Source organism: Littorina saxatilis, linkage group LG14 (assembly GCF_037325665.1).
Source record: "Littorina saxatilis isolate snail1 linkage group LG14, US_GU_Lsax_2.0, whole genome shotgun sequence".
NCBI classification, from domain to species: domain Eukaryota; kingdom Metazoa; phylum Mollusca; class Gastropoda; order Littorinimorpha; family Littorinidae; genus Littorina; species Littorina saxatilis.
Genome location: NC_090258.1, coordinates 24,951,867 through 24,964,836, shown reverse-complemented (window position 1 = coordinate 24,964,836; position 12,970 = coordinate 24,951,867). Strand labels below are relative to the sequence as shown.

The window sequence follows — 12,970 nt, the reverse complement described above, 5'->3', positions numbered from 1 at the left end:
AGACTTTTTATTATTCTCCCTACCATTAGTCCGGGCAGGAGGCCTTGATCATGGGCTTGCTTATTGGTGTTGATCAAACCTTTAATTAATTTAGTTAATTATGTTTTCCATTCAGATGATTTTCACACTCTACTGCTTGAGCACGTTCTGTATGGATCAATATCAAATGTAGAAAATGTATTTAACTATAGTTTCTAAGCAAAGTCTATTTTTTAGAAAAACGCTCAAACATTTACTGTTGTTCTTCACTGTAACCGCGATGGTATATAGTTTCGTCAAAAACCAGGTCAACGATTTCTTCCTCCTCCCCGGACAAAATTGATCAACATTACACGCTGTTTTATTTTGTCGATTATTAAACCATTGATTTATTGTTCTAGTGTTTTCCCTCTGTAAGATTCCAGTTTGCACTAGGACAATCTTGGATTGTACCAGATCTCAGTTTCTACTGGCCGCTAGGAAGAATGAGGATCCTCATTTCTCCTAGGAAGAACAAGGATCTGCATTTGTACTTGATATTTTCCAGGAAGAACAGGGATCCTTGTTTCTCCTAGGAAAAACAAGGATCCGCGTTTGTCCTAGGACAATTCTGGATTGTCCTGGATACTCGTTTGTCCTGTGACATATACTTCGTACATTAGAGCGTTCGGAACTTTTCAGTCGCAAAAAGTAGTACCGAAACAGAACAACCTCTCAACCCATTGCACTATCGAGGATTCAGGCTGTTGCTGGGTCGTTATTTGTTTGGTTGCTGGGTGATTATCGAAAAATAACTACCCCTACAAGTTTACAGAGGTAAAGAAGCAGAGGGGGGAATAATACATAATACACATTATAATACAAACGTACATCCACCATCTATTCTCATTATGACATCCACCATCTACTAAACACTAACTTTTCCGTGGGGAGCAAGTTGGCGGCTTCTGCCCAGTGTCATTCTGAAGCACAGCACGTCATACTCGCTTCTCCAGTGAGACCAGCGCCAGTTGCCCCATATGAAGCGCCTGTTGCACGGGCACTCTGGCAGCCGTTGGAACGCGGTGAGTCTCTCTTCCTTGAGGGGTAAGTTGCGTGTGTACCAGTCTTGACACTGCTGGTCAGCGCTGTAACTGTCTCCTATGGTGTACGCCCACATCCCGCAACGACCTGCGTCAGAAAATAAGCAGACTTAAAGAGAGCAGCACATCAGCAGACTTAGTTACAGACTGTTGAACATAAGCAAACTTTAAGACGGAGTACTTTGTTATGTTAGTTCCTAAATGGAATTCTTTACAATTCACACAACAAGATAAAAAAACAACAACATTAAAATAAGATAAACAACACTCATATGGAATAAGCCGCAAAGACTGCTGTCACATGTTGCCATTGCCTGCCGAGCATGTGTTCCTTCTGAGTGACGTCCATTGCTTATGGTCACACACAAAATGCTCTGACAGGAAAATTCAATAACACATGTTGAAACTGTGTGACTATGCCACATGGAGCTTTCCAACATTCGTGACTGTACTTGCTTGGACAAAACTTCACCCAATAGACTAATGTCTGTCAGCAAGTCACGCTGCGATTTCAGTGTGATAGTTTTCAAGTCGAAATCTTGACTTCTATTTGCGGTTAACACGTCATGGACAATATCGTTTTAAAGACAAACGACACCGATTAAACAAACCAAGATGTTTCATCCTGATCCTCTGACGTCAAAAGCGAAACCAAGTTCGAGAAGACGTCATAATGAGAATAATTGAAATAATGGCGTCAAGTAAACATTCTCCTGCATGTCTCCTAGAAACTGATTTTTTTTTTTCGAGAACGAAGTTTGTCTTGGTGACTCCGGTATATCTGTAGGAGAAACTTACTCTTAAAATCACCGCTAGGCTGTGCATGTCTCAGTATCGTATATCATTAAGTTTTCAAGAATCACTGAACTTACCAGTATTTCCTTTAATAGTGTCCATCTTGGTAAACGCCTCAGTAGTGTCAGTATAAACGGAGTATGCTGGTTGTTCCTGCTGGCCGTCTGAGATGCCGATGATGAGAGGTTGATTGTCCAGGGCTGACCATTTCATCTCTCCCTGCTTGTAGTACACCAAGCCATACGACCGTCGCCCGTCTGATACCAGGGCCAGTTGCACTGTCGCCTGCTCCGCCTGGACACGTGGTAAACGTCGTTTTACTATACATGGATGGAAGCTTTCTGGCTTCCTGTTGTGACTATAAATGGATTGTCCGAATTTGTCACAGTCTTGCATAGTTTACATAACCAAAAGATAATAACACAAATGCACTTTTAACGTTCATCGCAAAAGACCAAAAAAGGCAGTTTCGTCCAGTAGAGCCCCCCCTTCCCTTTTATGACCTCTGAAATGTGAGACAATCAGGCCTTAAGAAGAGAGAAATCTCAAAATAGGGGTAAGCTTACAGTGGTAAAGTCTGAAAAAACAGGATCTTAAAAGGGGGTCTAACAAGGGGGGTTCTACTGTATACGTCCCCGTGGACCTACCGTAGCGTTGAGACTGCTGATGTGTGCCACGTGATCCCACGTGGCAACGAGAACGAGGCTGGCGGTGTAGTCTCGGTGCTCGGTGAACTCTCGGATCTCACTGCTCGCTTTGTCAAGAACGTCCTTGTTGTCTGTGTACACCTGGTAGTACACGCCTGAATAACAGATCAAGAAACAGATTTCATGAGTCCTTACTGCAGTGCTGAAACAAAGCAAGTTTCGGAAATTCGCAACTAAGGCTAACAATAGAACATGGTGTAATTTTTGCATGGAGACAGCTTGTGTAAATGATTTCTTAAATCGTAACTGCATTACTGTTGTCTACAATTCATACGGATTAACCTAAAATGTATCTAGCATAACAGTTAATCCCCTATTATAAGACTTCAAACAAACTGAGAAACTTGAGAAAGAGGGAGTCTCAACAAATCTGAAAAAACAAGGTTGTAAAAGGGAGTAGGAGTGTCTTAATTTGGGTTTTTTGAAAAGGGAGGTACCACTGAATACATCTAGATAGAAAAAAGTGCACATGATTTCATAATTCATGATTCGAATACCGTGGCACACACAATGTCTTGCAGCATGAATGAAGAGTATGTTGAAGGTGAATGTTGATTGTTTTGCTTAATTGGTACTGTATCAGCTCACTAGCAGGCTGCTACTAACCTCCTGTTCTACATTTAAAGCAAGGTTAAGGCGTAACACGGGGGGCGGGGGGTGTTCCTGAATTCAGGGTCACGAAAGACATGTAAACATAGGCTTATCAACTATAAGAACTCAAGTTTGAAACATTAATTATAGTTTAAAGCCAAAGAGTCTCCAAGCAATTTTGTGAAGAGTATTTGAATCAAAATGATGCAACCCTGGCTGTGTAGAACACCACAGTTTACTCCCAAACAACTCGAAAAGTGCAATAAGACCGTTTTCAGAACTGATCAATTCTTGCTGGTCATTCTCTTTTGTTATGAAAAGAAAATGACAGAACTAAAAAGATATATGACAAAACCCACCGCCGTCGCTGTCCCAAGCGCCGATGTCAGAATGGTAAGGGCAGATCATCGCCTTGTGATTCTTTAGCTTCAGTTGCTTCCCTTTCTCTCGCTTGCCAAAACTGACCAACCCTTTGTTTGCGATCTGGCACACGGACACAAAATGAAAATGATAAACAAATCAAGTGGAAATAATTAAAAATAATTCCTTAATATTCAGCTAACGACCGAGGCTATTTAGGAAATCCCAAAGCAGACAAAATCAATAACGCAGAATAGCAAAAGTTTTGGCTGAATAAATTTCGTGAATGATATTTGCCAAGAAAAAGTTTTGTTTTTTTGAGAAAATAACTTTTCTATGCACAGGTGACAGCTAGCGAGGCTTTTCAACCTTCCGATGTGTCCAAGTGGACATAATGTTCTAATCCGGGGACGATTCTTTACACGGTAATGACAGTACCTTTAAAAAGAGGATTCCCTGACTGAGTTTTACTTACAAAGACTTTGTACTGCAGCTGATTCCCCACAGGGAAGCCAGTATCGAGCAGAACCTTCTTGGCCTTGTCATGTTTCCGTACCAGCTTATTGTCTCCCTTGTCATCGCCATACGGGTAGAGATCTGTGAGAATAGACCAATTCCAAAAATAACGGTTAAAAATGTGAAATGTTAAGTTGTTTCTTCTTTTGTGATACTGAGATCGCGCGGTGTTAATAGGCGATGTTCGGAAATAACTCTGTCGGGTGTGTATGTGTTGTGCCAGAGTGAATATACCCTTTCTATTACGGGGACGAACATTTGAGGGGCCAATCAGCGAGGAATGAGTCTGAAACACGTGGACAGGAGAAAACTTGAATTTAATTGTCCGTGAAAAAGAAAGGGACTTCACTCTTCCGCAATCCATACTAACCCGACAGAGTTATTTCCAAACATCTGCTATTAACACCGCAGGTCCTCGCTCAGTATCACAAAAGAAGAAGTAACTTAAAATTTCAAATTCAAAAAGCAGATACCCATTTGGGGAAATTTCTGTTATAACGTTATCGGGGACATTCCTGTCATAACGAAGCGTGGCTCTTTATGAGGAGAGGGTTGGGGCAAATTTCCCAAACTTACAACCGTGATCAGTCGACGGCTACAAAAGAAAACCTACGAAGGCATCTTTTCTTCCAAGGCATCCATTCTCTCAAACCAAAAATTCCGAAGAAATAGTTAATCATCTTTCGTAGGAGTAATAACGCGAAGTAGTATTCAACAAAGCCAATCAATTGAAATTGTAAAACGAAGCAACATTTGAAGCTAATGAAACGCACATCGCAACAGTAAGCAACTAAAAGAAATAAATTACTAACCATATTGTCTTGTGAGCTCATCTGAAACAGAAATTAACAAGTCGCGTAAGGCGAAAATACAACATTTAGTCAAGCTCAGTCGAACTCACAGAATGAAACTGAACGCATTGCATTTTTTCTGCAAGACCGTACACTCGTAGCATCGTCTGTCCACCGTTCGAGGCAAAGGCAGTGAAATTAACAATCCAGAAAAGCGCGGTAGCGGTTGCGCTGAGGAGGATAGCACGCTTTTCTATATCTCTATTCTTTTTAACTCTCTGAATGTGTTTTTAATCCAAACATATATCTATATGTTTTTGGAATCAGGAACGGACAAGGAATAAGATGAAATTGTTTTTAAATCGATTTCGGAAATTTAATTTTAATCATAATTTTTATATTTTTCATTTTCAGAGCTTGTTTTTAATCCGAATATAACATATTTATATGTTTTTGGAATCAGACAATGATGAAGAATACGATAAACGTAATTTTGGATCGTTTTATAAAAAAATAATTTTAATTACAATTTTCAGATTTTTAATGACCAAAGTCATTAATTAATTTGTTAGCCTCCATGCTGAAATGCAATACCGAAGTCCGGCCTTCGTCGAAGATTGCTTGGCCAAAATTTCAATCAATTTTATTGAAAATTGAGGGTGTGACAGAGCCGCCTCAACTTTTTAAAAAAGCCTGATATGACGTCATAAAAGACATTTATCGAAAAAATGAAAAATATATCTGGGGATATCATACCCAGGAACTCTCATGTAAAATTTCATAAAGATCGGTCCAGTAGTTTACTCTGAATCGCTCTACACACACACACACACGCACAGACACACACACACACACACACACACACACACACACACACACACACACACACACACACACACACACACACACACACACACACACACACACACACACATACACCACGACCCTCGTCTCGATTCCCCCTCTATGCTAAAACATTTAGTCAAAACTTGACTAAATGTAAAAAGAGCAACGTTAGAGTCAATAATTTGCAAAAATGCTCTTTTCAACATCTGTTATGCACTTGTTGAGCATTGTTTTGTAAAAACCATATCATTGGCTTAGCACACACATTCTGCAAATCGCTGTATCAAATAAAATACTTAACAGCAGTTCCATGCACTTGTGTTTGGTAAACTCTTTGACTGCATCATTTGTCTCTGATATGATACACATGCCATGTTTAACAAAACATGGTTTACACATTTGAAAAACTGCGGTGTAATGCGCTTTGAAAGCATTTGGAAGCATTGACCCCTTGCATTGCCCTGTTAAAGGAACAGGAAGCCTCCCGTAAACCATCACGGATACTGTCATGCTTTTACACACAGCAGGGCCGGACCCAGGGGGGGGTTCCAGGGGTTCCGGAACCCCACCCCTGGAAAAAGCATGTACCTTGCTTTGACTTTTACTAGTTTTAGCACCAAAACAATGCTGCTCTTAACCCTCAAAACAAGGCCCAGAATGCACCAGATTGCACAGATTTTAACCGTTTTTCGAAAATTTTCCGGGGGAGCATGCCCCCGGACCCCCCTAGTTCGCGCGCCTGCTTTGCAGGCGCGCGCTTGTAGCTTCGCCACTTCGCTGATTTGCCCCCCCCAAAAAGGAGGAACCCCCCCCCCTTACAACTCATTTGGTCCGGCCCTGCACAGTACAAAAACCCTTCTATTTGAACGCTCACCAAACGGGAACATCCCAGGTGCCCTACGTAAAGAGCGAGAAATTTTTAGAGAATTAATTTTGCGGATTGTCTCAGAGACAATCGGACCGTGGTGCGTTTTGGCGCTAGACCTAACTTTTAAAATCTAAATAATAAATTGACAGCTTGTTACACAAACATTCTTAAATCATAAAAGAAATCTTTTTTCATCAAGACAAGATCAGTACAATTCGAAGTTTTGAAAGTTTGAAAAAAGAAACGCCCGGAAGCAGGGTCACGCAAGGTCGTGGTTCTCGTAGCAGACGACAGTTTATGCCTATCGCCAGTTCCTCTGAACAGTCAAAAGCCATCGCTAGAGTTCTTGTGAACCACAGCCGTTTGTTTCGTGCATAGTCAGAGGTACATAATAACATGCTATTGCAGATAAGCTCACATCGAGTCGCATTCAAATTACTAACTGACGACTACATTGTGAAAAAGGGAAACTGGATCACACGGGTTCACGATGGCTCAGGAGTAAGATGAACCAGGCAAAAATAAATTCTTTGAAAATTGCTCGCTCTTTACGGAGGGCACCTAGGATGTTCTCAAGCGGTGAGTGTTTAAATGAAAGGGTGTTTGTACTGTGTGTAAAATTAAAGCCTGACAGTGATGGTTTACGGGAGGCTTACTGTGGCTTTAAGCAAAGCAGTTCTTTTGCAATTCAAAGCATGAGTTAAAAAAACCTTGGTGTAATCTCAGACATAATATATTTACGGTAACCCATTTGCTGTTTTTCAGTAAGTTTACTTACCCGAGTAGGGATCGTAGGCTTTGTATGAAGCCGAGAAGCCTTGGAAAGTGACGGACCAATCCGAATTGAACTTGATTGTCATTCTGTTGCTTGTTGAAATCACTGGATCGGGACCAGACACTCCACAAAATCTGATTAAAATCAACATGTGCTTTCACAGTGTGAATCAAAGTAAAATATGAAAAACGCGTATATAGAGTTAAAATACAAAAACACGTGCATCTGAGTTATGCTTAAAATTATGAATTTTCTGCATTATTTTACCTGTAAATTATAAGTCAAATTTAACATAGCATAACATTTGCTGAAAAACAAACAACAAACTTGCCAGGAGCTACCTTTCTTCGTGAGTACATAAATGAATCTAATATACAAATCAACTGAGTGTTAGGTGTTTTTATTTCACAGAAAACTCTGCTTTGTAAACTTAACTTAATTTCGTACTTTTTACCTCACATAATTACCTTTCATAAACCCTAAGTATTGTGTGCCCTTTAGTTTAGTCCTCAAAGCACAATACAACCTTTCCAGATTCAATTCTTGCCGAAGACTACTAAATACTCGACATAGACAGTCAACATATTATTTACATGAATATATACTCACTTGCCAAGACGAGTGGTGCCGTCAAAGATTTCCACCCAGTCCCAAGGGCAGTTACTCGGTCCCTCCAGCATGAAGGTGTCAAAGGTCAGCTGGATCACGTGATTAGCCTCGGCAACAATCTCCCAGGTGCAATCCATCCGGTTCGGGTAGTTGTTCGGGTGCTGGGGGGAGGTGATGGTACCTTTCTGCTCTCTCAGCACGAATGAGCCACATGCTTGAAACACAGACCAGAACTTGTTGGTTTACGTCAGTAAAAAACAAATAATGCAATTCAAATATTATCTCTAATATTGCACTAGTAGAATTTCTTCGCCCACCGACTTCAAATACCACTGCATTTTTTCTCTCCAATGAACGAAACACCTTTTCCTGCTGGAAAATATTTGTTAAAAAAATCAGAAAAATCTGGATTACAGAATTGACGTTTTTGAATAATTAATCTCTGTCTGTCTGTCTGTTTGTCTGTCTGTCTGTCCGTCTCTCTCACTCTCTCTCTCTCTCTATCTGTGTGTGTGTGTGTGTGTGTGTGTGTGTGTGTGTGTGTCTCTCTCTCCCTCTCTCTCCCTCTCTCTCTTTTCCTCTCTCTCTCCCTCTCTCTCTCTCTCTCTCTCTCTCTCAAGCACCCGTCATACATGGTTGTTCTCTCCTGTAGGTTGCTCGAAATGCAGCATCCGGGTCAGAACCATCTGTGACGTAACGAATCCACATCATGTTCTGTGATGACGTCAGCAGGGGAGGGAGGTTCGTGCCACAAAAACGTTGTCCAAGCAGCGGGGAGCCTTCGTAACCCCCGTCACGCACCTGAAACAATACAACTGAAAGTACAATTTTGTACGTAACAAAAAAATCAGTTCAGATGCTAACCAGGGGGCAAAAGCAATCCACTAGAACAAATACCCTACCTCAACATTTTTTTGGCTTTCTTTGCAGAGTAGAGTAGTTGTTTTTGTACTAATTACCAATTCGACAAAGGTGTCATTAATAGTCTTACCTCAATGAAGTGGTTCTGACAGTTGTCACCGTCGTTGCCCAGGTGAAACTGTGTAAAGTCCACCTGGACAAGGTAGCTCTGCCACTGCTCAATTATGTAGGTACACTCGCGGCTGCCGTTGGTCGCTGCTGAGGTCTGGATGGTGCCGGAAGAGGCTCTGAAGGTCTCCTCGCACACTACAAGACACGGACATTTCCTGCCATCACTGCTGATTGCGAGTTTATTTAAATTATAAATCATTATAACAATATTTATAAAGCGCATGTATCCAGGTTTAACCCTGCTCAAAGGTGTACCATCATTGGAAGACAATACAACAAAATACAAAAATTGCTCAAAATGGGATTTTTTAAAACTTGTGTAAATAATTAGACATCACTGAAAAGCCTTTGTAAGACTATTAACACAAGTACTTGTGTAAATAGCGTTTACGACAAAACCGAGCTATTTTCACAAGGAGGAAAATCATATCTTGTGTAAATAGAGTTTTCAACATTGACGCAACGTAAACAGATCTTCGATCTGTGCTAAGGCAGGTGCTTTTGCCTCTACACCTTCACTTCCCTACCACCACCCCCTTCCCCCTCCCCCCACCTTTGTCCGGACTACTGGATAGCATTTCAGCTGGGAAGCTTTACGATTAATTAGGTAACAACATGAAAGTCTTACAGGAAGTCCAAGAAATGTTGAACCCAGGCCTTGAGTTTTGGAGATCCGTGACGAATCGGACGCGCATGACGTTGCCTGTTGACGTCACGTCAAAGGGTATGACGTCACCACATACTCTGTCAAGGCGGGTGTCTGTTTCGTGTGGGCCATCTCGAAACTAAAACAATATTTACAATCAGCTAGCAATATTGATTTCTGCAGACTGTCGTGAAATGACTAATCCGTAACTGCATAACACACACACACACACACACACACACACACACACACACACACACACACACACACACACACACACACACACACATACACACATACACACACACACACATACACACACACACTCATACAGACACGCTCACACACGCACACACACACATACACACACATACACACACACACACACACACACACACACACACACACACACACACACACACACACACACACACACACACACACACACACGATGTCGTTTCCACGCTAAATGTTTAGCTCTGTAGCATTCTACTGCTACAAGGCTTTGTGCCCTGGAGACGGATGTTAGGCTTTAAGTGTAGACGCTGTCATATGTTTACCTCTAACGAATCTCGTTGGCAATCGCTGGAGTCCTCCAGATCCAGATGAGTGAATGTGACGCGAACCGTGTCGCCCGGCCATCCGGTGAGGGTCCACACACACAGTGAGTTGTTCGGGTAGTTCTCATGGTAGTTAGGGGAGACAATCTGCCCACCTTGCCCGCTTACCTCCCCTCCACAGTCTCTGAAAACTACAGCGAGTGAAGCACCATTATATCTACCCGTCAGTCCGTTAATTTCTTTTCTTGATCTACTTTTTGTATCCACTGTTTTAAATCAACTCTCTCCTCTTAAAATGTGGTCGCACTCTTTGCCGCGAACCAAAATTCACTAATCTCACAATGATGATGATGATGATGATGATGATGATGATAATGATGATAATGATGATGATGATAATGATGATGATAATGATGATGATAATGATGATAATGATAATTATGCTGATGATGATGCTGATGATGCTGATAATGATGATGATGATGATGATGATGATGATGATGATGATGATAATGATGATGATGTCGGTGATGGAGGTGATGAATATGACGACAATGATGGTGAAATACATGACAAAGAGGAATATGATGACTACAACGATGATGATGATTTCAATATGCGGCACTCTAACAACTCACTTGTGGAAGTGCTGGACGCGGTGTAAGTGGCGGAAAACCCTCGCAGCTGGTAGTTGTAATTGGACGCAAAATTCAGCGTCATGACGTTGCCGGTTGACGTCACGGGTGGAGGAGCTCGGCTTCCGCAAAAGCTGCATCAAAGAAGACGGACAAGATACATTCAGTGGAATCCCCCTTTTAAGACCACAACACGATAAAGACACACTCCCTTTTATGACCCAGTTTTCTCAGATTTGTGAATTCGCGTTCAGTGATTGTTAGCATTGCCATCAGCAAATTAACTGTTTCCTTTCAGTCATGTGACACCAGTACTTACTGACAATTATTATTATTATCACACAGATACCGTCGATTAAAATGAAGATGGGTGCAATTTTGTTATCACTGTTTTTGTTTGCCCTTTTTTACTCACACGCCAATCAAACTGTCGTTTCCGGGAATGACTTCGCCGTCAATAACATGCAGGGAGGCACCATACCAGAAATTTGAAAAACGGTTACAGGCTTGGCCTTGGTCTTCAGTCACCCATATATCCGCCAGGGAGAAATGATCGAAGGCCAGGTAGATTGTCTGTCCTGGGTCCACCCGTATGACGTACGTACAGTTGATGTGACGGGGGAAGGTACCCGGGTAGTTGGGGCTTGTGACTGTGCCTGTCTCTCCGGTGAAAAGCGATTCTCCACAGTCTGATACACAAGGGATTCAAAAACGAGAACAATGTTAAAGGTGTAATATTTAATAAAAAGGTTCTCGTATTGCTTCCCAAGTCTTATACTTATCTCTTCTTTTTTTTTTTAAAGAAAACATCGACAAGTTGCTGAATTTTACAGATTCTTGATTTCTCTTGATTTTCGAATTTTGTTTTCATTATTGGCTCAATTTTTGGGGTATCTTCATTTTTGCGATCGTCAATCTCAATTTTTGGGGTATCTAAATTTTTGCGATCATCAATCTCAATTTTTGGGGTATCTTCATTTTTGCGATCGTCAATCTCAATTTTTGGGGTATCTAAATTTTTGCGATCATCAATCTCAATTTTTGGGGTATCTTCATTTTTGCGATCGTCAATCTCAATTTTTGGGGTATCTAAATTTTTGCGATCATCAATCTCAATTTTTGGGGTATCTTCATTTTTGCGATCGTCAATCTCAAATTTTGGGGTATCTTCATTTTCGCGATCGTCAATCTCAATTTTTGGGGTATCTTCATTTTTGCGATCGTCAATCTCAAATTTTGGGGTATCTTCATTTTCGCGATCGTCAATCTCAATTTTTGGTGTATCTTACATTTTTGCGATTGTTAAATAAAACTGCACATAGATAGAAAGTCTTCAATTTTTAATTCTAGTTAGAAAAAAGTACCTGCTGTGATTATCTCGTAACTGGCTTGGAATCCTGAGCTTGAGTTGTAAAGATCGGTCATGAAGTAAATCGCAGCCGGGGGATAGAGAGTCAGTGTACTTGTTATGTTGTCACCGCAGTAACGTTGGCCTGGTTCCAGTGCAGGAGCCAGGTCCGAACCGTACATTACCTGAACAAACGTATTGTTTTAGTACTTGTATCAGCCATGTGTACATGGTTATCTGACTGAATGATAATAATTACGTGTACTACTTACTTTTAAATGTATTATAAATTTTAGGTATTGTTCTAGTATTCACTAATGTTGTATTGATATTACTGGCACCCCTTTTAAACTGATATGGTTTTTACCTTTACAAGGCGACGATGTGAATTTGTGATGTAGATATGTGGCTGGTTATGTGTGAGTATGTAAATAATTGTGTGTGTGTGTGAGTTGTGTCTGTGTGTGCATGACAGTGTAATGTACGTATGTATGCATGCATGGTGATGTGTGTCTGCATATGTGTCTGGTTGGTTTTTATTTTATTTTTACCGTGCCGTGCCAAGATGAAATCCTTTTGCAAAATTGGTGAATAAATATCTTGTATCTTGTATCTTGTATCTTGTAAAAAATACAAACATCAACAACAACGACATGCTGTTGGACGATCAGAAAGTTGTTTTTTCTGTTGGAGGCAGTGTTTGAGAAATTACTAATCATTATTGTTTTAAAAGCAAATGTATTTATTCTTATGTTATTGCACGTGATTTCTTGCCAAAAATATTTTCCCCCTGTTAAAACCGGAGAAAAGACAACAGAGCATCGATCCAC

General features: G+C 40.9%; 1 protein-coding gene across 1 annotated transcript in view; it reads right to left on the bottom strand.

The window, feature by feature from the left end:
- The window catches only part of LOC138947407 (uncharacterized), an 83,527-nt gene that overhangs the window by 43,134 nt on the left and 27,423 nt on the right, over window positions 1–12,970 (bottom strand). The window contains exons 14-28 of the mRNA XM_070318863.1: window positions 12,157–12,325; window positions 11,208–11,481; window positions 10,796–10,926; window positions 10,158–10,348; window positions 9,580–9,736; window positions 8,911–9,086; window positions 8,552–8,720; window positions 7,920–8,133; window positions 7,314–7,444; window positions 4,843–4,863; window positions 3,990–4,111; window positions 3,514–3,637; window positions 2,504–2,658; window positions 1,934–2,150; window positions 899–1,149 (exon numbers count right to left, since the gene is read on the bottom strand). Coding sequence (XP_070174964.1) covers window positions 899–1,149; window positions 1,934–2,150; window positions 2,504–2,658; window positions 3,514–3,637; window positions 3,990–4,111; window positions 4,843–4,863; window positions 7,314–7,444; window positions 7,920–8,133; window positions 8,552–8,720; window positions 8,911–9,086; window positions 9,580–9,736; window positions 10,158–10,348; window positions 10,796–10,926; window positions 11,208–11,481; window positions 12,157–12,325 — 2,502 coding nt within the window. The remainder of the gene's footprint in view (window positions 1–898; window positions 1,150–1,933; window positions 2,151–2,503; window positions 2,659–3,513; window positions 3,638–3,989; window positions 4,112–4,842; window positions 4,864–7,313; window positions 7,445–7,919; window positions 8,134–8,551; window positions 8,721–8,910; window positions 9,087–9,579; window positions 9,737–10,157; window positions 10,349–10,795; window positions 10,927–11,207; window positions 11,482–12,156; window positions 12,326–12,970) is intronic.